Below are 27,777 nucleotides of genomic sequence, written 5' to 3' on the forward strand. Positions count from 1 at the left end.
GCCCTAATGCCGGATGTAAGTTCTTCTGCCTGCTAGCCACCTACAGTAGGCTATTCTGGCAAGAGTATTCGCTGCCAGTTTCTGAATCAAGTTTTCAATCCGTGCTACTAGAATCCGTGCTACTAGAAGGGGCACGATTTCTTTACCATTTGGTTCCGCGAAAGAGAACAGTCCATTATAACAGAGATGTCAGACGCTAGCTGGACTGGCGGTGCCCTTTTATTAGCAGCTTGTCTGCCTTCCTGCTGAGCACCCCATGGACCGACTACCAGGCTCTGCTTCAGCTTATGCTAGGGGCGATTAGACCTGTTGGTACTGTTTTCTGGAGGCCTGATATATGTCTCATCCTTCATCTGTATAAGCCTGTTCATAGCTGGTCTTCTACTGCAGTCTTTATACGTGCTGTTTCCAGGATAAATTACCAGAATCTTTTGAGCAGAAGCTTGCCTACCCGAGTTGCTAGAGAGGCAGAGTTATAAGCACTCTATAGAAACCCTGCCAAGTGACAGTACTTGAAGAATCGAAGTCCTGCCACCGATACGTCTGGCTTCCATATTCTTTTTTTATCAAGTGACTGTGCCTCTGGCGTTAGCGTCTGGCCAACCACACTTGGATAAACCACCTGCCGTCGACATATTGTAGAAAAGGATTAGATTATTCTTTTAGCTCTCTTGGTAGACACACTAACAGTCTGTGCCCTAGCCAACAGGATCTAATTGGAATGCCTAGCTGGACCATTAGCTGCTCAAGATTCAACCGCTTATGCTGTGCGAAAGTTGATTAGGTTTGATTGTAGCATTGAGCTTATGCTCCAGATTATATTTAATGTGTCGTTTGTGGTGTTCTCCACATCTTCGAGAACGATCAACACCCTTTGACCTCTATCCATGCGTGTACTAGGAGGCGTAGCAGTTTCGATCTCAATATCTGTCCGCAGAGTCGGCGGCATCATGCCGCTTAAGTCCATGAAACCATCTGGCAGGAACATCCCTGTATTGCCAGTAGCTGAAGCGCTAGTCGTGCATTAGGATTTCTCTGTCGACGAGTAATCAAGGCGGCTCTTGTTCAATTACTTTTATATTTCTCAACCGACTCCACAATAAAAACTCACTGGTTGCCCAAGTCCAGCCGCGATCTATCCGGGAGTTCTTGCTGTATCAGGCTCCATTGGTGGCCGAATCGAGACATAGCATCCAGAAGTTTTATATCCTAGGAGCAGCGCACATTAGGGGAATCTCGGGCAGACGATACCAGTCAACTACCAACTCACGCCTAGCTCACTCTATTCCTTGCGAACAATAGCTGGATTTATTGCATTGTGCCAGTGCTTAGAGAATTCTGGCTATCCGATTAGCTGCTAGATCGAACCAGTCTGTGTGTATAACTCCTTACGATCAGGGCTTCTGCTCCCCACCGCAGATGATACGTCCGCCTACCTGTAAACCAACTTGAGATTAGAGACAAAAGCCATGAACATAAGGTAATATGAGTCTTGAACGCACGAATAGCCGTGCCTCATAACGGCCTCAGTCAGCCGCAGCTCTTCATCCAGCTGCCGGTGCCCACCATTCCACCGCGGGTCAATCTTAAGCCATCGCTTGCGACAGTCCTTGTTCGATCGCCCCAGCAGCGCTTTGGCGATTTCCGTCCAAGGAATGCTTCCTTGCCCGTGCTTAGCTTGCCGATCTCCCGCATCGCCTGTATAGGTCAGGACTTGTTGCTCAAGATAATCGTCTCCCCAGCTTTCCCACCGATTGCGTGGCATCGGCGAGGAGAGTATTCGTTCTGCCATGAGGAAGGCTTTCTCACCAACTGTCACAGGTCACTGTGGAAATCTGGGCCCTCACAGAGTATTGTAATATAAGTTAACTCCGCGCCAGCTTGATGAGATCAAGACAAGGCGGCTGTGACGTGCATGCAGCTTGTTGCATTGAAGTGCGCGTTCACCCACTTCGCATACAGCAAACCGGTCGATCTCGGCGTGCTATTGAATCAATGACCTTGCCAAGTATAGGCTATAATTAATAGATTTCAGGAGGCCAGGTAAACGGCAGGAGACGGAACCACTAACTCTAGGGCTAACAACCACATCCCACAGCGTTACGGGCCGCAGACGTCTAGCCATGTCAGAAATGCTAGTGTAGGTCTAATCTGATCCCCCGTAGTCGGGTCCCGTCAGGCATCTGGGCAAGTGTGGAAGCACGCAGTGGCCTGCCCCAATCCAGACAACCAGCGCTTTCGACGGTCAATCAAGAGCCCATTTAACGCCAGCATCCCATATAGTTACCAGTAATGTATACAGAGGCTTGTCTGCCAGATTATCTCGTTGCTGAGCTCTGATTGCACAGCATACTATCGTAATGGTGTCGAACAGCCATGCTGGGACCAGTCCATGGATTGGCGACCCTGTCGCCGTCATTGGTATGGGCTTGCTTCTCCCAGAGTCGGTAAACAACCCCCAGAAGTACTGGAAGCTCTTAGAAGCATGGGCAGCGGCCGCGGCCGGGTGCCTACAAACCGATACAACATAGACGCGTTCGTTGGGCCGAAGGGGAAGGCCGGACACTCGTGCACCGAACACGGTTATTTCCTTGAAGATATAGACCTCGCTACCATTGACAGTTCATTTTGGTCTATGTCTGGAAAGGAAGTCGAGTGGATGGATCCGCAACAGCGACTAATGCTAGAGGGTGCATATGAGTGCCTTGAAAGCAGCGGCACTACCAGCTATAAAGGCAAGGATATTGGATGCTATATTGGTGTCTTCGGAGAGGATTGGCTGGATATCCAAGCCAAAGTCTCACACAACTCGGGTATGTATCGGATTACTGGATGCGGAGACTTCACTATTGCCAATTGAGTTTCGTATGAATTGGGATTCACTGGTCCAAGTATGACCATCCGCACTGCGTGTTCGTCCTCTCTGACAGCGCTATACGAGTCTTGTCAGGGGATTTGCCGGGAGTGTTCTTCTGCTATCGTTGGTGGTTGTAATCTGACCCTGTCGCCGCATATGACGGTTGCTATGGCGGAGCAGGGCGTGATAGCACCCACAGGATACTGCCGTTCCTTTGACGCGAATGCAGATGGATACACCAGTGGAGAGGCTGTCAACGCAATCTACATCAAACGCCTATCTGCGCCCATTCGAGATTGAGACAATATCCGCGCCGTGATCCGGTCTGCATGCATCAATTCAGACGGCAAAACAGCCGGGCTGTCATTCCCCAGTCCCAAAAGCCACGAGGATCTCATTCGGCGCAGCCACGAGCTGGCCGGTATTGAATATCTATCGAAGCCAGCCATAATTGAATGCCACGGTACTGGCACAGCAGTGGGTGATCCCCTTGAGGCTTGTGCCGCCGCGCAGGTATTTGGGGAATGGGGTATACTTATTGGATCTGTGGACCACGCTACGCTACTTGCTCAGCAGTCAATTTCGCAAACTCATCACTTCCCTTAGGTCAAAACAGATCTAGGGCATAGTGAAGGTGCCTCGGGATTAAGCAGTGTTTTGAAGATGGTGCTCGTCCTGGAACACCAGACCATTCCACTGAACCTCAACTTCACAACCCCCAATCCGAAAAGTATGTGTTTACCTCGATCTGTAAGGCAGGCAAGTCATATATGAGCTGAGGCAGCTAACTGCAATGGCTAGTACCTTTTGACTCTGCGCGTCGAAGGGGTTCCTGTGGAATGCCAGTCATGGCCCAGCAACAAGCATGAACTAGTCGGCGTGAATTCCTTTGGTATTGGTGGGTTATGTTATGTTATGTTATGTTATATTTAACGGCCGTGGCTCACCGCCTAAGCACGTGTTCCACCGTCCCCGATTGGGGCAAAGGCCGCCAGGGGGTAAGCCCTGAGTGTCTATAACGAGCTGCTAGTTCTCATTCTAAGTACAAATAGGGGACTTTTGGCGCCTTTACATAGCTACCGTAGTCAGAAAGGAAGACCTGCAGTGCAGGGAAAGGGAGTACTGCCAGCTGCAGAGGTCCGCCTACTCCCCGTGACCTATCCTGCTACCACTTCATAGAAATTATTTTTTTTTTTTTTTTTTTTTTTTTTTTTTTTTTTTTTTTTTTTTTTTTTTTTTTTTTTTGAGGGGGAGATGGCTCAGGCTGTCTGACGTGGAGGATACCGCGGGCAGATATCGTCAAAGAAACGAGCCTGTGAGAACCAGGAAGCTAGTTTGGCTGCGCCCTTTGGTGTGCCAAGTAGGTATGGAATCATCTCCGAGGGGGGTCCTGGAGGGCGGGGTAGGCGTCTCCTAGCAATGCAGCAAAAGAGGAAGTGGATTGGGGTTTTCTTTGAGCTGCAGCAGCAGAGGAGGTAGGCATCTTCATAGTTAAACTGTTCATAATATCTTGCAAAGTCTCCATGTCCTGAACATGCCGCCAGGATCCGTGTAAAAAGGGGTCTTGGGAGTCTCAGCTCTGCAGGGCACTGGGGGAAGGTGGTAATCTGGAGATCTTGATGAGACTGTGGGGCTGTAGACTGCCAGTAGCTTTGTAGAGCAGATATTGTATTTGCCTTTGCCCTGTGTTTAAGAGAGGCAAATGAGTGTCTGTGTGCAGGGGGAGGGTCCATAGCAGCTCCTTTCTTTGCAGCTTGATCGGCTGTTTCATTTCCTTCTATCTGGGCATGGCCGGGCACCCAGCATACTCGTACAGAGCCTCCATTAGTATAGGAGAACCTCTCTCGTGCGGGCCAGGATGCAGCTAGGGATTGGAAGGATCTAAAGACCTCTTGGGATGAGCCTGTAAAGGGTGATAGGAGTCAAGTAGCCACCTCTAGATTATCAAGGAAGACCCAGAGATTAGTGGCAAAGCAGGCTGTATATAGCCTGAAAGCTGCTTTAGCCCCTGCTAAAGCTGCTTCGGCTTCGGTATTAAAAACCTCCTTGTTCGGGCCTAGGGAGAAAGAAGACTGAAAGAATAGCTTTCCAGACTGGTATAGGGCAAAGCCAGAGCCGGCCATCCCATTTGCTAGTTTTGAACTGTCTGTAAAGGCCTTTATATCAGTCTGAGGGAGAGAGGCATAGAAGTCTTGGAAGTTACTAGCTTGCTCCTTGTTAGTTGTAGGGGCCCTGATTTGCTTTCAGGCAGCTGCCCTTGTCTTATATGGGAGCCATGGGGCATATTATAGTAGGTTTAGTTGCTCTGACTCTGGTAGAGCTAATACACGGCGTGCGAGGCAGCTGGTTGGGTGTCCTCTTTAGGTGATCCTCTCTGCTCTCTTGCAGAGTGGGTAATATAAGTCCAGCTGGTAGAGGCATATTATTGCTATAGCTGCTAGGTGGTCCAGCTTAATCCTTGCTGGTAGAAGTCTGGACTCCCGGTAAAGTGCAGGAAGTGGTATTGTTTGGTAGACAGGGAGGATTGCCCTTGCCCCAGATAGGATTACCTTGGTTATCTTGTCAAGAAGGCCTTGGACCTGGTTGGAGATAGACCCACAGGGGCTGATCCAGGAGCAGCCAGGCTACCAGGTTTCAGTGCCATAGTAGACTTTTTGTAGAGTACATGCAGTTATGGCTTGCCGCATTAGGTAGGGGTTAACTCCTTGTATTATATTTCCAAGGCTGTGTAGGGTATTGGCAATAGTCAGGGCCTTTGAAGCCAGCTCCTTGACATGGTATTTAAAGCTGAGCTTTTTATTGAAGAGGACCCCCAGCCAGCAAAGGTAGGGCTGTGTTGTGTTCTCTGAAACTATAACCTGGTCTGCTAGGACTAATAGTGTGCAGCTAGGATCCTGGTCCACCCTGTATCAGGAGAAGTATAGTAGCTTATATTTATCTAGGGTAAAGGTAATCCCTTGTATATAGCCCCAGTCAAGGGCTTCCTGCAGGGACTCTGACAGGTTTTGGGCATTTATCTCTAGGGAAGGGGATGTTGCCAGGAAGGCCCCATCATCTGCATACCCAAATCTGGCCTTTGGTCTGCCCAGCCAGAACAGGGGGGCAAGGTAAAGCATAAACAGGATAGGGGATATTAGCAAGCCTTGTAGTAAGCTGCAGAGTACTCTTATATCAGGCCCTAGTTCACCATCCAGTCTAATTTGAACCATGCACTCTGTGACAAAGGAGGCTATCCAGCAGACTAGGTTGTCTGGCCAGCCCTGGGTGCATAGTCTGTGTATTAGTCTGCCAGGAAGGACCCTATCAAAGGCCCCTTTGACATCAAAAGTTAGGAGGGAGGCTGTCTTGCCCTGGTTTAGTGCTTGCTCCACATTATAGAGTAGGCAGGTAGTAAGGTTAACAGCAGATTGGACAGGCAGCGCTCCAAATTGTTGGCTAGCCAGGACTTTGTAGTAGATAGCAATCCATGACATGTTCCGTGCTATCAAACATTCAAGGCCTTTGCCAAGGACTGAGAGGAGGGCAATTGGCCTGTATGACCTGGGGTTTGTCCAGTCTGACTTGTTTGGCTTTTGAATAATGGCCAGGACAGCATGGTGAAAGCAATATGGGTGAAAACTAGTTGTTAAGCAGCCTTGGTACAGTGCCAGTACCCTGGTCTTAATTAAAGGCCATGCCGCCTTGAGTATGCTGGTAGGTAGTCTATCTCTTCCAGGGGTTGTATTCCCTGCAAGTAGGACTGCTTATTCTACCTGGGCTATTGTTATCTCTGGAAGGGGTAATGATTTGGATAGAACTGCAGGTATGTCTAGTAGTATATCTCCTGCTTCAGCCGAGTTCTGGAGGAGGTTGCAGACTAATATATTGTATTTTGCTTGTATAGTCACAGATGGGGGGATTTCTGGTTGTTGAGGATCTATTATTAGGGGGCTGCGGTATAATCCTGTTATTTTATGCTATTTTGACATGTTAAACACTTCTTTGCTTATAGTGGTTGCATTGATTTTGGCTCTCCAGTAGTTCCGCTGGGCTTGTTTTACCACCTGTTGGAAGTCTTTTTGGGTATAGAGCCTTGAACGATATTTCTGGAGTGCTCTCTTGCATTCTGGACTCTACTATAGTTGTCCTCCTCCCTGAGGCAGGGATTGAAGTGCCGAGGCTGTATAGGCACTGTAAATGGCTGAGATAATCCTATTTGCAAGGTAATCTAGTTTGTCTTCTGTATCTGCCATAGTTGGGAGGTTGTTTATACTTACTGCTAAGAGGCTGTGAAAGCAGGGAAGGTCTAGAGTACTAAACTTTGGTCTTTTCAGGGTTGCTAGGTGCCTTTGGCCCCAGGGGAGGATAGTCAGGAGGGGCTGGTAGTCTGATGTGGCATCCAGGTACTCTGCAACTGTGGTATAAGCTCCAGCCAGGGCAGTAGAGCTGGATGCAAAGGCTAGATCAAGGGTATTGCCTCTATCATGTGTAGGGGAGTCTATCTCAGAGATGAATACTAACCCAAGTCTGTCAAGCCATTCTGATGCTGCTTCGGCCAAGGTAGAGGTGCTTTGCTGAAGGGAGGGCTGCCATCTGCTATGTAGTAGGTTGAAATTACCAGCTAGTATAACTGGCTGGGAGAAGTAGGAGTCAGAGAGTTTAATTAGTTCCTGTATAGCTTTTCCAGGCCTGATTGAAGGTGCAGTAGGGGTATTGTAAATATTAATAATCAGGGTAGGTTGCCCTGAGTAAGCTGAGATTTGGAGGAAGAGAAGATCTAATAGTGCTTCTTAGTCTATTATATCAGGGCGCAGCTGGGAGGACTGTATGCCCTTTTCCCTTCAGATATAGGTAAGGACTCAGGGTCTGCTACTTGTAGCCTAGCAATCTGTTGGAGAGAAGCATTTGTATAACAGGTATTTTTTTATAATTTTGCAGGTAAGGTCTTTGTATATATAGGGTTCCTGTATTAGGATAATATCTATATTATTAGAGTATGCCTGGAATAGGGTAATTTTATGAGCTGCGGCCGCGCGGCCTATGTTCAGCTGGAGTATTGAGAGGGGCCCTGTTTGCTGGTTCTTGGAACTCATAGGATTTCGCTTATTAGTATGTCAAAACGGTTTTGTGGTTGTGGAGTGGCAAAGTGTACTGCCCTAGTTGTAACAGGTGGGGAGTCTGCTGGGCCTTGCTGGGGGGGAGTGGTTGGACGGAGGGGAGAAGGCAGGTGTTGGATATCGGCCGAACTAGCCTGTTCCTGGGAGGTGTTGGAGGCTGATGGGGCTTGTATACAGCACTGGCTCTCTGTACGAGCCTTGGTGAGTGTTAATAAGCAGATCTTGCGTATTTCAGCTTGCTGGGTCTTTGTACAGCGCTGGCTGGGTTTGCTGGGCCTGAGAAGGCACAGTTTATAGTCTGCTGGGTGGGGTCCATGGCAGTGCAAGCACCTTGGGGGGCAGATGTGAGGAGCTAGGCCAGTGCATGAGTTGGTATAACCTTCCTTAGTATGCTGTGTAGAGCCGCAGAGGCGGCAGCGGGGGTTGCAGGCACAGGACCTGGAGTTATGCCACATCCAGCAGTGTGTACATTGTATAGTCTTGGTCTTCCTGGTTAGGGGTTGAGTATTGGTAATCTTGCCAAATAGAGGTAGTTATACAGGGAGCTTGGCTCTGCTGTTTTCAGGGAAGTTAATAAACCAGCTTGATGAGATATTATTAGGTTTGGCAGCACTAGAAGTAGTTTCTGCAATAGAAATAAGGGTCAGGCTAGTAGCCTTAGTAACCTCTGTAGATAGTATCTCAGGGTTTACAGGGATCATAGTATATTGGCTCTTGGTAAGTTGGCCAACTTTTTTTGGTATATTTATAACTTAATAGGCAATCTAACAGGAACTTCGCTCTATCTGACAGTGGGCAAAAAAGGATGATATAGTCTTCCTTTGTGCTTCTAAGGCTCCAAGGGTGTCTGGGGATGATAGGGTAAGCACAAATCCTGTCTTTATAGACTGGACACCCTTTAGTAGCTTGCTGTTTTCCCCTAGCCTAGAGCAGAGGCTGGAGCAAATGGCAAAGGTGTCTATATTCTTTGCAAGATAGTTTGGTGAGAGGCGTACAAAGAGGCGTGTGTCTGGAGGAGCCTCAGTTTCAGTTTTCAAGGGCTTTGGCTTGCCAGTCTTCTTGATGGCAGCAGTTTTGCCAGAGTTGATCTGGGCCACAGACGCGTACGTGGATTGGGCCAGGCCGGAGGGGGGGCGGGAGGGGGGAGGGGAGGGGGTTAGGGAATCAGTGGTAGGGGCGGGGGCAATAGCAGAAGAGGCCTTGGTCAAGGAGACACCTCTGATATAGGCGTTGAGGTGTTGTTGGGCTATATCAGCTAGGTTGTTGCTCAGTGCCTCAAGCGCGTCTTGCTGGTGGGGCGCGAGGCTTGTTTGGCTCTAATATTTATCCAGAAAGGCTGCAATAGGGCTGAAGATTTCCTGGCCCTTGGCAGCCCTGATGGAGGCCGCAGTGGTTGCTTCAAGCAGTGTGGCTTGTAGAGGGCCGTCTGCTTGGGGGTTGATTCGCGCCATCTTGACGACGCGTCGTGACGCGTATCGGTGTCGGGCGAGGGATGACCCTTATCCCGGGCACGGTGCCCAGAATGGAGCTGAGTCTGATAATATGTCGAAACTGTCGAATCGATGCAGATGTATTCCAAGCGCGGTGCTTAGAATGAAAAAAGGTTGTGAGTCCTGTTGGTATTGGTGGGTGCCAACGCACATGTACGGCTGTAATTGTTTTATATGTTCGAAAGTCACCTGACAGCAGAATAGGTACTTCTGCAGTCTGCCTATCCATTTTTAGATCAAAGTCCAATGGCACCGGGCAGGGAACGCCAGGCACCCATCTGCTCGTCTTTTCAGGCATTCATCCCCAAACTGTGGAACAAATTATCACAAATACTACAGAGTATATCCGTACACACCCCTCTAGGGTCTCCGATTATAGCTATACGCTCGCTTGTCGCAGAGAGAGATTCCTTACCGTGCATTTGCTGTTGGGTCTATGGAGCAGTGGGATATCTCGCAGGTCCAGTGAGCAACATCGCCTCCTGACCTCATCTGGTATTCACTGGCCAAGGCGCCAAATATCCTGGTATGGGACAGGAGTTATTAGAAAACAATGCGATTGCGAGAGATACCGTCAATCGCCTCGACCGTGCACTGGACGAGATCGAACCAACACGAACATGGACTTTATATGGTAATCCGCCTTCCTGATGTTACTCCCTGTTCTACTAGACCCAAGCTGATGCTTTGATTGATGCTATTTCCTCTCGCAGAGAAACTCTTACGAGCAGAAAACTATTCAAACCTAGGCAAGGCCGAGTATCCTCAGCCTTGTTGCACCGCTCCTCAGATCGTACTCGTTGGCGTTCTGAAGTCGTTGAACATCCATCCCTTTGCCGTAAACGCACACTGTTATGGGGAATCGCTGCTGCACATGCTGTTGGCGCTCTCTCCGCCGCAGATTCTATCTCCGTGGCGTATCACCGCGGGCTAGATATCATGCGCCTCTTCGTTGAGCACAACGTGCAATCTCCGCAGCCCTGCACCGCAGAGAACGGATGCGCAGATAAACTGCTGGTAGCGGCGACGAAGGAGGGGTGATGTTGACCCTGTGACGAGAAGAGGGGAGGCAGCTGTGTATCTTGGTATGAAGGGGGGACCGTTCAAGCGGTTAGCGAATCATCTGAGGGGTCGCCGAGTTGTTTCAACACATACAACGGAGATGGGAGACTGTGCTGCATGCTGCTGTGGCTTATAGTCCGCTGGCTGTTGGATGATGCTTGTCGAGATCAGTGCGGATGTTTATGTTTGCGAGAAGGGCAAAGTATCCTCCAGCACGCGATGAAGGCACGGCGGACTAAGACGATCGGAGAATACCACGAATACCACATTAAAGACACTTGTCGGGAGAGACCAGGTGAGCTGCTCTGTCGGCGCACTTTTTGGTGTTGAAGTGCTGAATTAAGGTAGCCGAAGGCTAAATCTTTACCATGACCAACAAGACCGATTATACAAGCAAACAAGCGACTACAATCTACAAAAGGAATAACTTCCAACAAAGATAATTGTATTTGCTAAACTGAACAATCCAAACTCAAGGTGAAGATGGAAAAGCCTTTCAGACCTCCTCGATACCCACCAAGTCAGGCCGACCGAAGTCAAGACGCCACGACAAGGTTAAGATCATCACCATTCCCTAGACCAGCGCCAACTCGAAACGAGCATGTCGAAGCAGTTCGTTCGTGAAAGACAAGGTCGAGGCGGGAATAAACACGGTTTCACTTTAGGGCATCGAGGACATAGAAGTCATCAGCAAGGGTTGGGGGTGTGGCTCATTAGATGAGCTCAATGAGGGACGTCTACTCTAAAGTGATTCTTTGAACTGCACATAAGACGGTTAGCAGATGCTCGAGTGAAGAGAGGGAATCCCTAATGTAGGTAGGGGCCAGGAGAACATACGTAGAGTCGCTTGATTTTCTAAATTGTCGGGGAATAAGGGCCTTTTATACCTTTTCACGGGGGTCTAATTTTGCGCTAGCGCTTAGCAAGGCCTTAGCAAGCGAGAGTGGGCCACTGCTTTCTAGCGAATAATTGCTGTGAAAAAGTTTTCTGTCTGCGGAAGTCCTTCTAGAACAAACACCAAAGAACATTGCCATAGCGGGTCTCTCTTCTCGGGAGGTCAATGTCGGTGGACATTGTACCCTACCTTGTCGGACGCTATTGTTTAAAACAATGGCCAGAATCAAATTATTAGAGGGTCCAAGGTCGACGTCGAGTAAGAGCAGGTGCACCCAAGCTAGTAATAAACCTGACTTCTATTTTCGGGGACGCGTGAGTGAACATATATGCAATATTAGACCTGCTTCTGTCAGAGATGGTAGAGATGATAGCATGAGTTACAGCACGAAGATTGGGGGTCCTCCATTCAAGACTCATCGCAGTCCAATCCCATTAATGAAAGTACTACTGAACAACCACAGGGCATGTTGTTTTCTATATCAATTCCCCTCCAAATTTATCAAGTACATACGACCATAGGGTGTGGAAAACAGGGCTTCCCGTCCGCTCAGCCGTACTTAAGCCACACGCCGGTAGGTTAGTAGTATGGTGGGTGACCACATGCGAATCCCTACTGTTGTATGTTTTTCTTTTTGGCACCCATTATCAACGCGATATGTTGAACGAGCCCTATGTTGCTGCTTTTAGAGGTGATAGACACTAAGTCAAGGGTGAGTGCGAATGAGATGGGTGAGAACAAGGTGAGAATATCACCCACTTGAGAGTGTGGGGAGCGAGAAGGGTGAGAACTAAAATCTAGGCCACTACTATAATCCCTCCAGACCTAACATAATAGCAAAGTGCTTTTTGACTTTCATCCTATGCTTTTAAACTGTATCTTAGATCCTTTTACCTTCTATATTGTCTATATTTTCCCTATCTCTGTGGAATGGGACTGACAATTGTCATTATTGGATGACCTACGTAGCCGCGTAACGTAAATCCCGGGTGATCCGTGAAACTCCCAAAATTTCGAACGCGTCAACCAGCCTCCATCTTCAAACAACTATCATGCCACGAAAGGCGCGTAAAACGCGCCAGGAACTGAGAGAGCAAGGGGGTAGGATTGAATGTGCTATAAACGATCCAAAAAAATGGAAAAATTTGCACAGTTCAGGAAGCTAGCCGCATTTATAATGTGCCTCCTTCAACCCTACGTGATCGGATGAAGGGCCACCAATCTCAGCCAGAACTCTGTAATCAGAACCACAGGCTATCTCTGCTTCAGGAGGAAGCTTTAATAGGTTGGATAGTATCCCTGGATATACATGGTGCCGCCCCTAGGCCCTTTCAGGTACGAGAAATGGCGCAAATAATCTTGGATGCTGCAACATCAACTCCATCTCTAGCTATTAGAAAAAACTGGGTTACAGAGTTTACCAAGCAGCGCCCGGAGATCAAAACTAGGTTTGTACAAAAGCTTAATTACTAAAGAGCACTGTGTGAAGATCCTAGGATTATTAGCCAATAGTTCAATGAGCTGCAGAAAACTAAAGATCAGTGGGGTATTCAGGATAAGGATATCTACAACTTTGATAAAACTGGCTTTGCTATGGGACTTATTGCGACAACAAAGGTAGTTTCCAGAGCAGAAATGCCTGGTAAACCATGGCTTATACAGCCAGGGTGTTGCAATTCTGCGAAGTTCAATTGATGTATGAAGTATGATTGATTGTTGTGTTGTTCTGAAGCTATCGCCAGTGATATCATTTCTTATTCTGCCCGACGACCGACCGCCTGGGTCACGGGCTATCATCCAGGCCACAGGCCATCATCCCGCGAGCCAGGCTTTGGGATATGGCAACAATATAACCCTTCATGACTGGCTTGCTATCTTTGATGATCTTTCTCCAGACCATAAAAACTGGGTATATACTTGGGGTGTATCTATTAGCCTATAAGACCTTTCCTTCCTCATGTGTGGATTATTGGGGTGGTTATGTAATCAATATCCGTAGTTAACGATTTCATTGAAGGTCTTGATCTCCTAACTACGATCTGTATAGGCAATTTATACCTTTTCCAAGGCTTCAAAAAAGAAGGTTCTTGCTTATACAGGAGATATCCTTGCCATATAAACAGTATAAGGCATCAAATAGATATCCCTGCTATATAAACAGTGTAAAGTCTTAAATAGACAGGCAAATAAACAAGGTAACTTACTGAATATTGATTAGTAAGGAGGAATCTCCTCCAAGTTGACATACCCCCTCAGCACATTGAGAGTCCTTCAGTTTCCTTCTTGGGATTGGATGAGGTCTTTCATGTCTACTAGGTTGAGCATCCTGACAAATTCTTGGTATTTTTAGATTATAAGGCTCTTAGTAAGGCCATCCGCAATTATCTGGTTGGTAGGTATCTATTTAACATGGAGTCGGCCTTCCTGAACCTCTTGACAAAGCCAGGATCTATATATGGCAATATAACAGAGCTTAGATTGTTGCTTAATATTTTCAGAGGTAAGCAAGTTAATGGTCTGTTAGTTATTATAGTATACTGCTATCTAATGTTGCAGATCAAAACCTATGTGTTATGGGTCCTTTGCCTATACAAGGACCTTAGACCTTAGTGACTCGGCCAAGGCCTGCGCTGTCCCGAAGGCGGTGAGCCACCTACAAGACTTCCTCACAACAACAATCCTTCTTTCTCCTTTCTTCTTTAGCGATTCCTTCTTGTATGTACGGCACGTCTAGATAGGAAGACCCATCTAAATACGTCCCTTAAACATTAGGAATTGCTCTCCAATCTCAATAATAGTATAAGGAGACCTTTTACTATGACAATGGAAGAAGAAAGTGTTGCATTGTTGCTACAGCAGCTCCAGGAGCTCTGTACAGAGATACAGACTCAGAAACAACAGCTCCAAGAAGAGAATAACAGCTTACAGGCAGAACTACAGGCCGTACAGAACTTGCAACTAAGAAACCATCCACCAGTTACCACTACAGTTACATCCGCGACGCCCACCCCCTACAAACAAAGCTATCCCTGTCCTTGTCACCTGGATGTCAAACCCTTTACTAGAGAAGACCCTAAGGACTACCCTCCTTTCTAGATAAACCTTTATATGAAGTTTACAATTAATGCTGCCTGCTACCCTACAGAGAAGGAACAAGTTTACTATGCCTACAGCTACCTAAGAGGAAAAGCCAGCTAGCATGTACTACCATAGCTCTTGGCTTGCCAGAAATCTGAGACTCCTGTACTATGGGCAGAATTCTCTGTAGTACTAGACAAGGCCTTTGGTAACCCTGACTGACTGTTATGGGTCCTTTGCCTATACAAGGACCTTAGACCTTAGTGACTCGGCCAAGGCCTGCGCTGTCCCGAAGGCGGTGAGCCACCTACAAGACTTCCTCACAACAACAATCCTTCTTTCTCCTTTCTTCTTTAGCGATTCCTTCTTGTACGTACGGCACGTCTAGATAGGAAGATCCATCTAAATACGTCCCTTAACATGCAGGAATAGAAGGATATGCAAAATATAATTTAATTAATAAATAAAGCTATTTATAGCTTAGTAGCTCTATAGATAAGAGAGCTTATAGCAGATAAAGAAATATATAAAATATTGTAAATACTGAAACAGCAATATACCCCAAGTAATCAAGAGGCAGATTTCAAAGCTTTGAAGAACTATAACAATGTCAGATCTTGATTAATTCAACAAGAAAAGATTTCTGCATGGCTTAATAAGTTTGATAATGCTTATTTAGCAATCAAATACTGTAATCTCCTAGAAAGTAATAACAAGTATATAAAATAACAGTTTCTGGCAGCTATATTACCAGTTTCCTATTCCTTCATAGATAGACAGGCAGAGATGATAAATAACCTGATATATAAGAAGAAGAACTTCTATATACTCCTAGGACAATATTAGACTTACCTAGCCAATACTGAAGGCTTCAAGACAATAACTTCTGGAATAGTATTTGCAATACTTTATAGCCAAAGCAAACCTAACAACAATAGACACTAGATGTTATGGGATGCTCCCATAACACGCACCGCGTAGCGTACGCGGCTGTGGTCACGTGGCTCCCCATCCATCTCCAATCTCTGATCTGTCCTGTCCTGCTTTCTCTTCTTCAGCAATTCCCTCTTGTACATACGGCACGTTTAGATAGGAAGATCTGTCTATACACGTCCCTTAATATTAGGGAATCGCTTACCTAACCTGATCTGACCTGACCTGACCTGACCTGACCTGACCTGATCCGACTGCACAAATGACTGACCAGACCCCTCTTCTGCTGCTCGTACAGCAGCTCCAGCAAGAACTCCAGAACCAATGTGTTGAACTGCAACAGCTCCAGAACCAATACCTTGAAATTCAGCAACTTTGTACAGACCTCAATTCCTCTCGCGCCGAGATTTAACAGCTTTGTACCCAGCTCTAGACTGCCACAGCACCCAGAACCTGACTACCTGACCCGCCTTGCTTTAATAGCAAACTATACATACTTTGTACATGGCTTCTATCTATCAGAGTGAAACTCTGATCTGATCAGCTCACTGGAGCTGATGCCTTTGACTATGTATGGGACTGATTAGAACAGCTACAGCAGGCTTCGGTCCTACACCTCCGCCAGTCTGCAGAAGATAACCAACAATAGGATCCTGAGGTTATCTTCTCCTTCTTCCAACACCTCTGTCACAACCCACAGGAACACCAAGAAGCCATACAGTGATTCTCTACTATCTCTTAAAGGGATGATGAATCGCTTGTGGCTTACCTTGCTTGTTTTGAAAGGCTCTCGTACGAGGCCAATACAAACTCATGGCCAGATATTTCGCGTGTGTCCACGCTCCATCGGGGGCTCCGGCCCAATCTCTGCCAGACATTGGAAAGTTTGAACGACTCTATCTTTGACCTCTCATATAATGAATATATTGAACTTGTTCAGCGTGCTGACTGGTGCTACCGGCCCGCCTAGAAACCAGCCTCCAAATCCCAACCAACCCTGAACCATAATATAGACCAAATGGACACAGATCCTATTGGGATTTCTGCTGTCCAACCTGTCCAGTCAGCCTGATCTGTTTCACCTTCATTATCTGCTTCTTCAACCTCGTCCACCTCCTGCTGTTCTTACCGCCAGAAAAATGACCTCTGCCTATATTGTGGATCAAGCAATTACTGGATTTCTGATTGTACAAAATGTACTAAACCCGCCCCTAGACTCAAGCAAACAGCTCCCAGCCCGACACTTTCTGCCCTCCGCGCTAGACAGCTCTGTATGGGGGGGCCTGAGTGAGAAGGGGGGTACTGTTATGGGATGCTCCCATAACATGCACCGCGTAGCATACGCGGCTGTGGTCACATGGCTCCCCATCCATCTCCAATCTCTGATCTGTCCTGTCCCGCTTTCTCTTCTTCAGTGATTCCCTCTTGTACATACAGCACGTTTAGATAGGAAGATCCGTCTATACACGTCCCTTAACACTAGAGCTTATATATATACAGAAAGAACTATATATACAGCAGTTACTAGTATATAATATACTCAAAATAACCAAAATAATAGAAACCTAACAAAGAGATTAAAAGCAAGATTAGCAAAGCTATTGCAAAAGATGATAAGGTTAGAAGAAAGATCTGTTATGGGATGCTCCCATAACACGCACCGCGTAGCGTACGCGGCTGTGGTCACGTGGCTCCCCATCCATCTCCAATCTCTGATCTGTCCTGTCCTGCTTTCTCTTCTTCAGCAATTCCCTCTTGTACATACGGCACGTTTAGATAGGAAGATCTGTCTATACACATCCCTTAATATTAGGGAATCGCTCACCTGACCTGATCTGACCTGACCTGACCTGACCTGACCTGATCCAACTGCATAAATGACTGACCAGACCCCTCTTCTGCTGCTTGTACAGCAGCTCCAGCAAGAACTCCAGAACCAACATGTTGAACTACAACAGCTCCAGAACCAATGCCTTGAAATTCAGCAACTTTGTATAGACCTTGATTCCTCTTGTACTGAGATTCAACAGCTTTGTACCCAGCTCCAGACTGCCACAGCACCCAGAACCCAACTACCTGACCTGCCTTGCTTCAATGGCAAACTATACATACTTTGTACATGGCTTCCATCTATCAGAGCAAAACTCTGATCTGATCAGCTCACCAGAGCTGATGCCTTTGACTATGTATAGGACTAATTAGAACAGCCATAGCAGGCTTCGGTCCTACACCTCTGCCAGTCTGCAGAAGATAACCAACAATAGGATCCTGAGGTTATCTTCTCCTTCTTCCAATGCCTCTGTCACAACCCACGGGAACACCAAGAAGCCATACAGCGATTCTCCACTATCTCTTAAAGGGATGATGAATTGCTTGTGGCTTACCTTGCTCGTTTTGAAAGGCTCTTGTACGAGGCCAATACAAACTCATGGCCAGATATTTTGTGTGTGTCCACGCTCCATCGGGGGCTCCGGCCCAATCTCTACCAGATATTGGAAAGTTTGAACGACTCTATCTTTGACCTCTCATATAATGAATATATTGAACTTGTTCAGCGCGCCGACCGGTGCTACCGGCCCGCCCAGAAACCAGCCTCCAAATCCCAACCAACCCTGAACCATAATATAGACCAAATGGACATAGATCCTATCAGGATTTCTGCTGTCCAACCTGTCCAGTCAGCCTGATCTGTTTCACCTTCATTATCTGCTTCTTCAACCTCGTCCGCCTCCCGCCGTTCTTACCGCCAGAAAAATGACCTCTGCCTATATTGTGGATCAAGCAATCACTGGATTTCTGATTGTACAAAACATACTAAACCTGCCCCTAGACTCAAGCAAACAGCTCCCAGCCCGACACTTTCCGCCCTCCACGCTAGACAGCTCTGTATGGGGGGGCCTGAGTGAGAAGGGGGGTACTGTTATGGGATGCTCCCATAACACGCACCGCGTAGCGTACGCGGCTGTGGTCACGTGGCTCCCCATCCATCTCCAATCTCTGATCTGTCCTGTCCCGCTTTCTCTTCTTCAGCGATTCCCTCTTGTACATACGGCACGTTTAGATAGGAAGATCCGTCTATACACGTCCCTTAACAAGATCAAAACCTTGATAGAAAATAATAAGCAATAAAATAAGGGTAATAAGCAGAAAGAAAGTAATAAACCAGAGGAGTATTATATTATAATACTTATTTTTAGTATAGAAATTGGCAGCTTATTAAAGAATTGCTTTATCCTAGACTCTGGAGCTTCAATATATATTTGCAATAATATCTCAAGGTTTGAAAACTATGATCTATCAGCAACCAGAATTCTTCGTGCTGGTAATATAATAATAAGGATACAAGGTACTGGGAGTGTTAAGATCTGTCTGAATTGTGGTAGAGAATCAGGAAATATTATTATTACCTTGACTAATATAGCCTATGTACCAGGTCTTTATACCAGTATTATTAGAGCTAGAAGACTTAAACAAGCCAGATATAGCTGGGATTTTAACAATAATATTATTAAGAAAGAAAATAATATTGTCTTCAAGATTAGAGATTACCCATCAGGTCTCTAGGTTGTGGAGTAACAAAGCAATGATGCATATACTTTTGCAACTATGGATAATTAATAATCAGCAAAACTACTACTTCTGAAAGGAAATATAGATATTTAGCATCAAAGGATGGCTTATACTTATATTAATACTCTGTGGTATCTTCCTGAAGCAGTTACAGGTATCAAGATTAATAATCTGGATGCAAACTATGATTCTAAGCAACTATATAAAGATTACAAGTTGGCAAATGCACCTCAGCAAATCTCTTAGAGACTAATAATAACTACTACTGCTCTACTAGATGTTAAGGGACGTATTTAGATGGATCTTCCTATCTAGACGTGCCGTACGTACAAGAAGGAATCGCTAAAGAAGAAATGAGAAAGAAGGATTGTTGTTGCAAGGAAGTCTTGTAGGTGGCTCACCGCCTTCAGGACAGCGCAGGCCTTGGCCGAGTCACTAAGGTCTAAGGTCCTTGTATAGGCAAAGGACCCATAACAGTACCCCCCCCTCCCTCTATGTAGGAAGTACAGGTCACAGGGTAGGTCATGTTGCTTTAGCCTTTATATATGCATCTCTGTTTAGTGAGCCGTCCTGAAGTCTATATTGTTTCGTACGATCCAGCCACTCATCCAGAGCTTGTACTTCCTCCAAAGCTGTGGCAGCTTCCCAGGTTGGCTGAGCATAGCCTGACCATTTCACTAGGTATTCCAGCCGGTGACCTCTCCCGTATCTCCTGCGACGTTCGTCCAGGATTTTCTCTACCATGTATTCTTCCTCACCGTTCACCATGATGCTAGGGGGCTGGCTATCATCATTCTTCTGGGAAGGAAGTGGATCTGATGAAGCCAGCCGAAGCAGGTCCACATGGAAGACTGGATGGATCCCTGGGGGCGTATTCAGCCGTACAGCATGACTGTCCCACCAGGCCTATAACCTCATACTTGTGGCGTTCTTCCAGTCAAGTTTCTTACTGGGTCGGTCCGTACGGATGTTCTTCAGACTTAGCCAGACCTTATCTCCCACTTGGTAGTTTGTGGCCGGGCTCCTGTGTTTATTAGCCTGATTCTCTGTATTCTGTTGGGAATAGGCCATGGAGGCTTGAGCCCAGTCTAGGGCTTCCTTAACTTTCCGTACGATGGCTTCCCCTTTCTGGATAGGACTCTTGGTTGGTTCTTCAGCTAGATGCTCTACCTCCTCGGTAGGGGTAAATGGGCTGAGGTTGTAGCCATGGCTTAGATAGAAGGGGCTGACCCCTGTTGCTGTTGATGTACGGCCATTAATTGCCAGCTCTGCAAGTGGAAGTAGCCTGTTCCAGTCCTTCTGGTCATAGCAGGTATACATGCGGAGGTAGGTTTCCACTGTGCTGTTCATTCTCTCTGTTGATCCATCAGTCTGAGGATGATAGGCTGTAGATAGCCGGCGGTTGATCCCTGTCAGGGTACATATGCGGGCCCATGTATCACTTGTAAACTGGCTTCCCCTGTCCGAGGTGATAGCCTTCGGGATCCCGTGTTTGCTTATAAGTACTCGTACGAGTGCCCAGGCCACACTCTCAGAGTCAGTTTCTGACATTCCTTCTAGTATCACACCTTTGGTTAATCGGTCTGTGATAACCATGATGTTTGTACAACCTTCGCTCTCTGGTAGGTCTGTAATGAAATCCATTGAAACCTCCTGCCAGGGACGATCAGGCACAGGGAGGGGCTTTAATAGCCCCCTTCTCTGGTCTCTCCAAGACTTGGTCCTCCCACATATATCACAGTTCCGGACGAATCTTCTGATATCCCGGGACATGTTAGGCCAGAAGTATTCACGGCTAACCAGCAAATATGTTTGCTCTCGGCCAGGATGTCCTGTCAATATAGAGTCATGTGCAGCCTGAATTATACTCGTACGGAGCTGTTCACTATCAGGCACCCACCTCCTCCCACGGAAGAGGATATGGTCTTGGGCGTCCAGCTGGCATTCTGAGATTCCGACTTTCAATTGTAGGTGTGGAGGAAATCTCCTTGCTCCATCTTTCAGGGCACAGTACTGCTTCACTATATCTTTCATCCTGTTTGAGTGCCTCCTTCCACATATCACTTTTTTCGTACGGCTCCCATGGTTGCTCTTCAGCCGGTCGGAGGGTGGCAACTACCGTCTTCCCCAAGTGTTTTTCTGTAAAAAGTTGCATCGTACGAGACTTGACCCTGTCATCTTCATCATCAGGCATGTCTTGGTCTCTCCGTGAAAGTGCATCAGCTCTCTGATTGGCTGACCCTTTCCTATATACTAGCTTGAAGTTGAACCGGCTGAGAAATAAGGACCATCGTACGTGTCGTTCTGTCAGCTTCCTTGGGGAGAAGAAGTACTCCAGGTTTTTGTGGTCTGTAATAACTTGGAATTCTCCACATGAGCGCAGTTCAGCATCCCAGGCTTCAAGACATCGTACAATTGCGAGTAGCTCCTTGTCATAGATCTCATAGTTGCATTCAGCTGGAGAATTCCTTTTAGAGAAGTAGGCACATGGGTGCAATTCCCCTTTTTCATTATATTGAGAGAGAACTCCTCCTGTATTATAACCTGAGGAGTCGGTCTCTACTACCGTACGGTAGGAAGGGTTGAAGGTTGCTAGGACAGGTCCAGTAATAAACTTTTCCTTAAGCAGATCAAAGCTATCCTGGCACTCCTTAGTCCACAAGAAGGGTGTCCCTTTCTTTGTCAAGTTGTTCAGTGGGCGTACGATCCCTGAGAAGTTAGGGATGAACCTTCGGTAGAAGTTGGCAAAGCCCAGGAATCCTCGGACGCCCTTTATAGTAGTAGGGGTTTCCCATTCCTTTATTGCTTTCACCTTCTCCGGGTCCATTTTGATTCCCTTCCCTGCCTGTATTATAAAGCCCAAGTACTTTGTCTCCTTGCACTCAAATTCGCACTTCTTAATATCCAAATATAGGCCTGCTTCTTCCAGTTTCTTCAAGACCATTCGTACGTGCTTCCGGTGCTGGCGGAGGTCCCCATTGGTATAGACAAGCACATCGTCGATATAGGCTGAGCAGAATTCATCTAGATATTCCCGGAGGGTCCAGTTGATGTATTTTTGGAAGGTGCTCGGTGCATTAGCCAACCCAAAAGGGGTGACTAGCCATTCAAAGAGCCCGTATCTCGTACGGAAGGCAGTCATCCATTCCTGGCCTTTGGCTATGCGGATCTTATGGAAGGCAGCAGACACATCCAGCTTAGTAAACCATCTGGCTTGTCCAATTTGGTTCAGTGTCTCATGGATCAGGGGCAATGGATAGCGGTCCTTCTTGGTAATGGCATTTAGAGCACGGTAGTCGACGCAGAACCGCAGTCCTCCTCCTGGTTTTCGTACAAAGAGTACTGGGGCTGCAGCTGGGGAATGGCTCACGCGGATAAAGCCTTTCTGTAATAGTTCAGAGAGTGTTTTCCGGAGGACTATTAGTTCTTCCTGGGTCATGTTGTAAAGGGGGCCCCAGGGGACTTCAGGATCCTTCCCACTCTCCTCCTGTACGAGCTCGATTTTGTGATCAATCCCATCTCCCCGGTGCGGTGGTAGTTCTTCTGCTTTGTCTTGTTCGAAGAGCCTTAGGTATTTCCAGTATTGCCTTGGTAGCTTTGTACGGGGGTCAATATGTCTCTTTGGGGCCAGTGCCTTCTGTATATCTGCCAATGAGACCGCAAATATCTCAATATCTTGGCCACGGCACCTTTTCCTTTGTATAAATCCTCCCATGGTTGCGGCGGATATCTGTGCTATGTTCAGCTTTGGTAAGGGCCTCTTTGTAGTACTCCATAGACGGACTCCAGTAGTACAGAGGTACAGCCTGCCCCTCTTAGCCTCTAACCTTCCATCATGTTGCTCCAGCCAGGGGAGTCGCCAAGATCAAGTCATAGCCCAGGTTATCGGGTATCACATAGAAGTAGGCTCCTTTTTCTGTATGCGCCCCGATGTCTAGCTGAACCCGTACAATCTTATTAATCTCCTCTATATTCCCGGTCACTCCCTTGAAAGGTTTCGGGTGGATAGGTATGGTGGGTATTTGATGTATCTTGACAAACTTGTCACTGATTACCCCATAGGTCAGGCAGCCTGTATCTATCATTGTACGAGCATTATAGGTATGGTTGACTAGTGCCTCCACCAAGAATGGGGGGGTATTCATGCGCGAGCTGTTGAAATCTTGCCAATCAAGTAGTATTTCTCTAGCTGTATAACCCCTCTGTACGCGACTTTGCACAGAGGTTATTCGTTTTCCGACTCGCTCTCGCTGTAGTCATCCATTTGGTCTTGTTCTTCCTGAACTGTGGCCACCTGCCTAGGGCGCCTGGTAGGTTTTGTAGGGCACTCTTGTATAAAGTGGTCAGGATCACCGCAGCGTAGGCATTTGCCCTCAGACAACCTCTTTTGCTTCTCCTCTGCAGGCGCCTGACTAGCTTTTCTTGGGGTCCTGGTCCCTTTCGTACGGAGGGCCGCGACTTCCTTTTGTAGGGCTGCAATTTGAGCATGGGTGGCTTCCCAGTCCATTTGATCAGGGGTCCCGGTCCGGTCAGAGCCTCCTGCTGGTCTTGTACGAGCGACATGCGTGGGGACAGCAGCGCGAGATCCTTTTCGTGTAAGCCTGGCCACTCTCTGGAGGTTGTGGTTGATTTCGCGCAGTTGATTACAGTAGTTGTCGTACGAATCCTCCTGCCTAATACCAACCATGGGGCTTTTAGCAACTCAACATTAATTGCCGTGTCCAACAAGGCCTTCTTCTGGTTATCATCCCAATTAATCCCTCCAGCATTAAGAAGTTCTTCGTCAAATTCATTCAAGAACTCTTCAAAGTCACGTTTCCCTTGCTTCATTGTATTCACTCGTACAAGAGCCTTTCTCTGTCGGTCAGGGTCACCAAAGGCCTTGTCTAGTACCGCGGAGAATTCTGCCCATAGCACGGGAGTCTCAGATTTCTGGCGAGCCAAGAGCCATGGTAGTACACGCTGGCTGGCTTTTCCTCTCAGGCTGGCTGTAGGCATAGTAAACTTGTTCCTCCTCTGTAGGGTAGCAGGCGGCGTCGATTGCAAACTTCGTACGAAGGTTCATCTGGAAAGGAGGGTAGTCCTTAGGGTCTTCTCCAGTAAAGGGTTCGACATCCGGGTGACGAGGACGGGGATAGCTTCGTTCGTAGGGGGTGGGCGTTGCGGATGTAACTGTAGTGGTAACTGGTGGATGGTTTCTCAGTTGCGAGTTCCGTACGGCCTGTAGTTCCGCCCGTAAGCTGTTATTCTCTTCTTGGAGCTGTTGTTTCTGAGTCCGCATCTCTGTACGGAGCTCCTGGAGCTGCTGTAGCAACAATGCGACGCTTTCTTCTTCCATTGTCATAGTAAAAGGTCTCCTCATACTATTATTGAGATTGGTCAGCGATTCCTAATGTTAAGGGACGTATTTAGATGGATCTTCCTATCTAGACGTGCCGTACGTACAAGAAGGAATCGCTAAAGAAGAAATGAGAAAGAAGGATTGTTGTTGCAAGGAAGTCTTGTAGGTGGCTCACCGCCTTCAGGACAGCGCAGGCCTTGGCCGAGTCACTAAGGTCTAAGGTCCTTGTATAGGCAAAGGACCCATAACACTAGAGCAAGTATATTTTAACCTTATTAAAATATGACCTGGTCTGAACAGGGATAAATAGATTACCTATTTCTATAATAAAGCTACAAGAATATATTTTATCTTTACCTACTAATAGAAGAGCAAATATGTTAATACTGTACAGAAATTTATAAACCAGATGAAGAATCTTTTTAGCCTCACTGTCAAATATCTGAAAAGTAATAATAAGAAAATACTAGGGCATCAGATTATAATATTTAAAGCAGCAGAAGGCATTGCTTACCAGTACTTAGTAGTTATAATACTAAATCAGAATAGAGCTGCAGAATAATTAGGATATCTTCTTATTACAAAGGCAAGGCAGGTTCTAATAGGTACATACTTACTACAAGACCTTTGGCCCTGGATTATGTTAAGGGACGTGTTTAGATGGATCTTCCTATCTAGACGTGCCGTACGTACAAGAAGGAATCGCTAAAGAAGAAAGGAGAAAGAAGGATTGTTGTTGTGAGGAAGTCTTGTAGGTGGCTCACCGCCTTCGGGACAGCGCAGGCCTTGGCCGAGTCACTAAGGTCTAAGGTCCTTGTATAGGCAAAGGACCCATAACACTGCAACATTATTTGATAATATTAATATATATTTTCTAAGGCCTTATGTCACGGTGCCTGCTCGAGCCTCCGCGATTCTGCCTGTTCTGACCGCCTGGCTGGCTGAGATTTCTCGAGTTCTGATTTCGACCCGATTCTGACCTCCGAGCTACGTCTTGTCTTGTCTATGCACCTGTCTGATAGCCCGACTCCGTAGCCTGCCTGTCGTATCTACTCCGTTATCCTGTTCTGAATATATTCCTGAGCCTGCACCTTGACACCTTATTTACTAATAGAATTGTCAGTTTGGTCAGCAGCTCAGGCCTTGTTTTATTATCAGTATCAGGATTAAAATATTCCTATACTTCTTACTTATTTGCATGGTCTTTAATAACTTAAAACCATATGTGCCAGTCATCCCGCGAGCTTAGGATGGCTTGGACCTTCATAGCGCTGTCTTTATCATATGTGATCGCCATTTTTGTTGTCAAGATATTCCAATCTCAGCGGAACTTGTTATATATTCGAAGGAGTAGGCTCCGGGTTGCCAGTGTCCTTTAGGTAATATTCAACCACCTCCTAGCTTGTCTGTATGGCTCGGTACGGGGCTGCAGATATCTTTGATATGACAAAAAAAAAGAGGTAATAATTCTGTATCCCAGTCCCTAGAGCAATGCCGGGCTCATAACTGTGGATTATTAGGGTAGTTATGTAATTAATATCCATAGTTAATAATTTCATTGAAGGTCTTGATCTCCTAACTATAATCTGTATAGGCAATTTATACCTTTTCCAAGGCTTTAAAAAAAAAGGTTCTTGCTTATGCAGGAGATATCATTGCCATATAAACAGTATAAGGCATTAAACAGATATCCCTGCCATACAAACAGTGTAAAGCATCAAACAGACAGGCAAACAAACAAGGTGCTGAACATTGATTAGTAAGGAGGAATCTCCTCCGGTTGACAGATGATTAAGCACGGTAAGGGTTGACCCTTTTTGGTGTAGTGGCAAAATCTCTCAAAGGGAAGTAATCTGGCCGACAGCTGTCCGTATATCGCTGTCTGAGCGCCTTACACAAGCGTGATTTGTAACTTTTATAAGTCTTTCACGCTATACGGTACTATTTGAAGCACGGGTGTTCAAGTGAAAGGAATTGTATATATTTTTACATATTTGCTACTATAAAATACTTTATAGCGGGATTTACAATACTACTTTATCAACAGCATGAGAACGCACGATGTGGTCCTACATTCTTTCATACTGAGGTAGTAAAAGATCGCCTCGCAGCTTCACTCCCTTCGTTTACCTTAGGTATAGTCTTGGAAGGCCTCTGTTCCGGCACGGTGTGACTGCAGCTACTCACAAACGCAGGACTATATATGACGTTGTCCATGGGACTCCACTGTGCTGTCTCAACGGACGAAAGATATTGACACATTATCATAACAGATTGACTCCCGGTTGCTTCTTTTCGTCGATGGGATAAGGCCGCATACAAACTCGTAAGAATTTAGCCAACCCTACACACTATGGCGAACCTGTTCTAGTGTACCTTTGGGAAATGATATTTCAAGGCAAAGAAATTCAAGCCAGATCTAGGGATTCTTCGGAAAGTCGTATGATGTATCGTAGTGTATCAGTAGCTTCTTATCGCTGCTGAACGTAATTAGGGTACAGAGGACTGGATCTAGGTCAACTAAGAGGAAAGATGCTATTTAAGTGTGGGGAAACAATTTACTTTTACTGCGCTATAGTGGGTAGGGGGGCATTTTTGAGTTGGTTGCGCTTCAGCGTGTGTTGGCTCTGTCTTCCTTCCTTCCTTTACCAAAGCAGCAGGAACGGCAGATAAACGCACATCGGACCAGCAATAAAACAGAGGATCAGAGACGAGAGTCTCTGCTCTGCAGGCGGCGAGTATATCAGGAGCAGAGCATGGACCGTCAGGGTAAGGGCGGCTGAAGCGGCCAGCCTCACTATAGATTGGAATCATTAGTCGCAGCTGAGCCCAGCCAGGTCCAGTTTACTGAGTCCAGTGCATTCATCATTTGAGGGCTTACCGAGCCGGTCATGATCCGAGAGATTGCGCCGAAACGCAGAGAAGATGAGCGCGACAGCAACGGTATTGGAGCAGATGGCGCATGCTAAAGCGACGCAGTCAATGTTCTGCTCTTCTGTGCTCTGCCCTGCTAAACAGGGTCAGGGGCGTACATACTGCGTGGAGAGGGTCGACGCCGACCTGGACTGGAGGCTGGAGGCTGTTTGGCCGCTGGTAGCGACGCAGGATGCTGCGATGTCATTGAAGCTGGCGGAGAATTGTGGGCTGACGGACAAAATGGAAATAATCTCTGTGGTATTAGGCCTTGGACGGTGTCTTTTATATTAGGCAGAAATATTCCCAACATCAGGAAATTCGTGGTTAGAGCTTAGCGCCTGGCTAGAATTTATCGAGGATGTGGGCCTCTTAGTGTACCTGGCTTCACGCTTGGGGTCAGCCACAGGGCTCGCGAGATTTCTGCGTTTTGTTGGCTTGTCTAGGGAAGAAGTTAATGTTCATGCATGCTTGAGAGCTCTGGACGGTCTTCAGCTTAATCTTGAGGCTTCTCTGAGTCCACACCCGCACTGACCGGACTA

At 46.8% G+C, this 27,777-nt stretch overlaps 10 protein-coding genes across 10 annotated transcripts, besides 1 other annotated feature; 2 read left to right on the forward strand and 8 right to left on the reverse strand.

Moving 5' to 3' along the window:
* Window positions 1–27,777: part of a sequence feature (contig 1.94 1501..523724(-1)) that runs on past both edges of the window.
* On the reverse strand, window positions 761–1,792 carry ANIA_05476 (SANT/Myb-like DNA-binding domain-containing protein; the record flags this gene model as incomplete). The annotated part of the gene is made up of 3 exons (XM_657988.1): window positions 761–990; window positions 1,112–1,152; window positions 1,437–1,792. 3 exons carry the CDS (start codon window positions 1,790–1,792, stop codon window positions 761–763), a joined length of 627 nt encoding a protein of 208 aa, XP_663080.1.
* ANIA_05475 (beta-ketoacyl [acyl carrier protein] synthase domain-containing protein) lies at window positions 2,486–3,726 on the forward strand (the record flags this gene model as incomplete). The annotated part of the gene is made up of 4 exons (XM_657987.1): window positions 2,486–2,813; window positions 3,201–3,370; window positions 3,464–3,587; window positions 3,659–3,726. 4 exons carry the CDS (start codon window positions 2,486–2,488, stop codon window positions 3,724–3,726), a joined length of 690 nt encoding a protein of 229 aa, XP_663079.1.
* On the reverse strand, window positions 8,873–9,672 carry ANIA_05474 (uncharacterized protein; the record flags this gene model as incomplete). Its single annotated transcript, XM_657986.1, has 3 exons — window positions 8,873–8,911; window positions 8,949–9,269; window positions 9,595–9,672. 3 exons carry the CDS (start codon window positions 9,670–9,672, stop codon window positions 8,873–8,875), a joined length of 438 nt encoding a protein of 145 aa, XP_663078.1.
* ANIA_05473 (uncharacterized protein) lies at window positions 13,810–14,496 on the forward strand (the record flags this gene model as incomplete). Its single annotated transcript, XM_657985.1, has 3 exons — window positions 13,810–13,919; window positions 13,957–14,115; window positions 14,199–14,496. The coding sequence occupies 3 exons, from the start codon at window positions 13,810–13,812 to the stop codon at window positions 14,494–14,496; spliced, it is 567 nt and encodes a 188-aa protein (XP_663077.1).
* Window positions 15,062–16,289, reverse strand: ANIA_05472 (uncharacterized protein; the record flags this gene model as incomplete). Its single annotated transcript, XM_657984.1, has 4 exons — window positions 15,062–15,077; window positions 15,331–15,364; window positions 15,617–15,769; window positions 16,181–16,289. 4 exons carry the CDS (start codon window positions 16,287–16,289, stop codon window positions 15,062–15,064), a joined length of 312 nt encoding a protein of 103 aa, XP_663076.1.
* Window positions 19,539–20,577, reverse strand: ANIA_05471 (uncharacterized protein; the record flags this gene model as incomplete). Its single annotated transcript, XM_657983.1, has 3 exons — window positions 19,539–19,558; window positions 19,680–19,844; window positions 19,932–20,577. The coding sequence occupies 3 exons, from the start codon at window positions 20,575–20,577 to the stop codon at window positions 19,539–19,541; spliced, it is 831 nt and encodes a 276-aa protein (XP_663075.1).
* On the reverse strand, window positions 20,870–22,696 carry ANIA_05470 (reverse transcriptase/ribonuclease H family protein; the record flags this gene model as incomplete). The annotated part of the gene is made up of 1 exon (XM_657982.1): window positions 20,870–22,696. The coding sequence occupies one exon, from the start codon at window positions 22,694–22,696 to the stop codon at window positions 20,870–20,872; it is 1,827 nt and encodes a 608-aa protein (XP_663074.1).
* On the reverse strand, window positions 23,207–24,343 carry ANIA_10674 (zinc finger CCHC domain-containing protein; the record flags this gene model as incomplete). The annotated part of the gene is made up of 3 exons (XM_050612325.1): window positions 23,207–23,654; window positions 23,684–23,969; window positions 24,037–24,343. The coding sequence occupies 3 exons, from the start codon at window positions 24,341–24,343 to the stop codon at window positions 23,207–23,209; spliced, it is 1,041 nt and encodes a 346-aa protein (XP_050468262.1).
* Window positions 24,408–25,619, reverse strand: ANIA_10687 (uncharacterized protein; the record flags this gene model as incomplete). The annotated part of the gene is made up of 6 exons (XM_657981.2): window positions 24,408–24,572; window positions 24,684–24,764; window positions 24,940–24,955; window positions 25,016–25,161; window positions 25,431–25,464; window positions 25,543–25,619. The coding sequence occupies 6 exons, from the start codon at window positions 25,617–25,619 to the stop codon at window positions 24,408–24,410; spliced, it is 519 nt and encodes a 172-aa protein (XP_663073.2).
* ANIA_05468 (uncharacterized protein) lies at window positions 26,968–27,443 on the reverse strand (the record flags this gene model as incomplete). The annotated part of the gene is made up of 3 exons (XM_657980.1): window positions 26,968–27,119; window positions 27,204–27,332; window positions 27,383–27,443. 3 exons carry the CDS (start codon window positions 27,441–27,443, stop codon window positions 26,968–26,970), a joined length of 342 nt encoding a protein of 113 aa, XP_663072.1.

Source organism: Aspergillus nidulans, chromosome V (assembly GCF_000011425.1).
Source record: "Aspergillus nidulans FGSC A4 chromosome V".
In the NCBI taxonomy this organism is placed as follows: Eukaryota; Fungi; Ascomycota; class Eurotiomycetes; order Eurotiales; family Aspergillaceae; genus Aspergillus; species Aspergillus nidulans.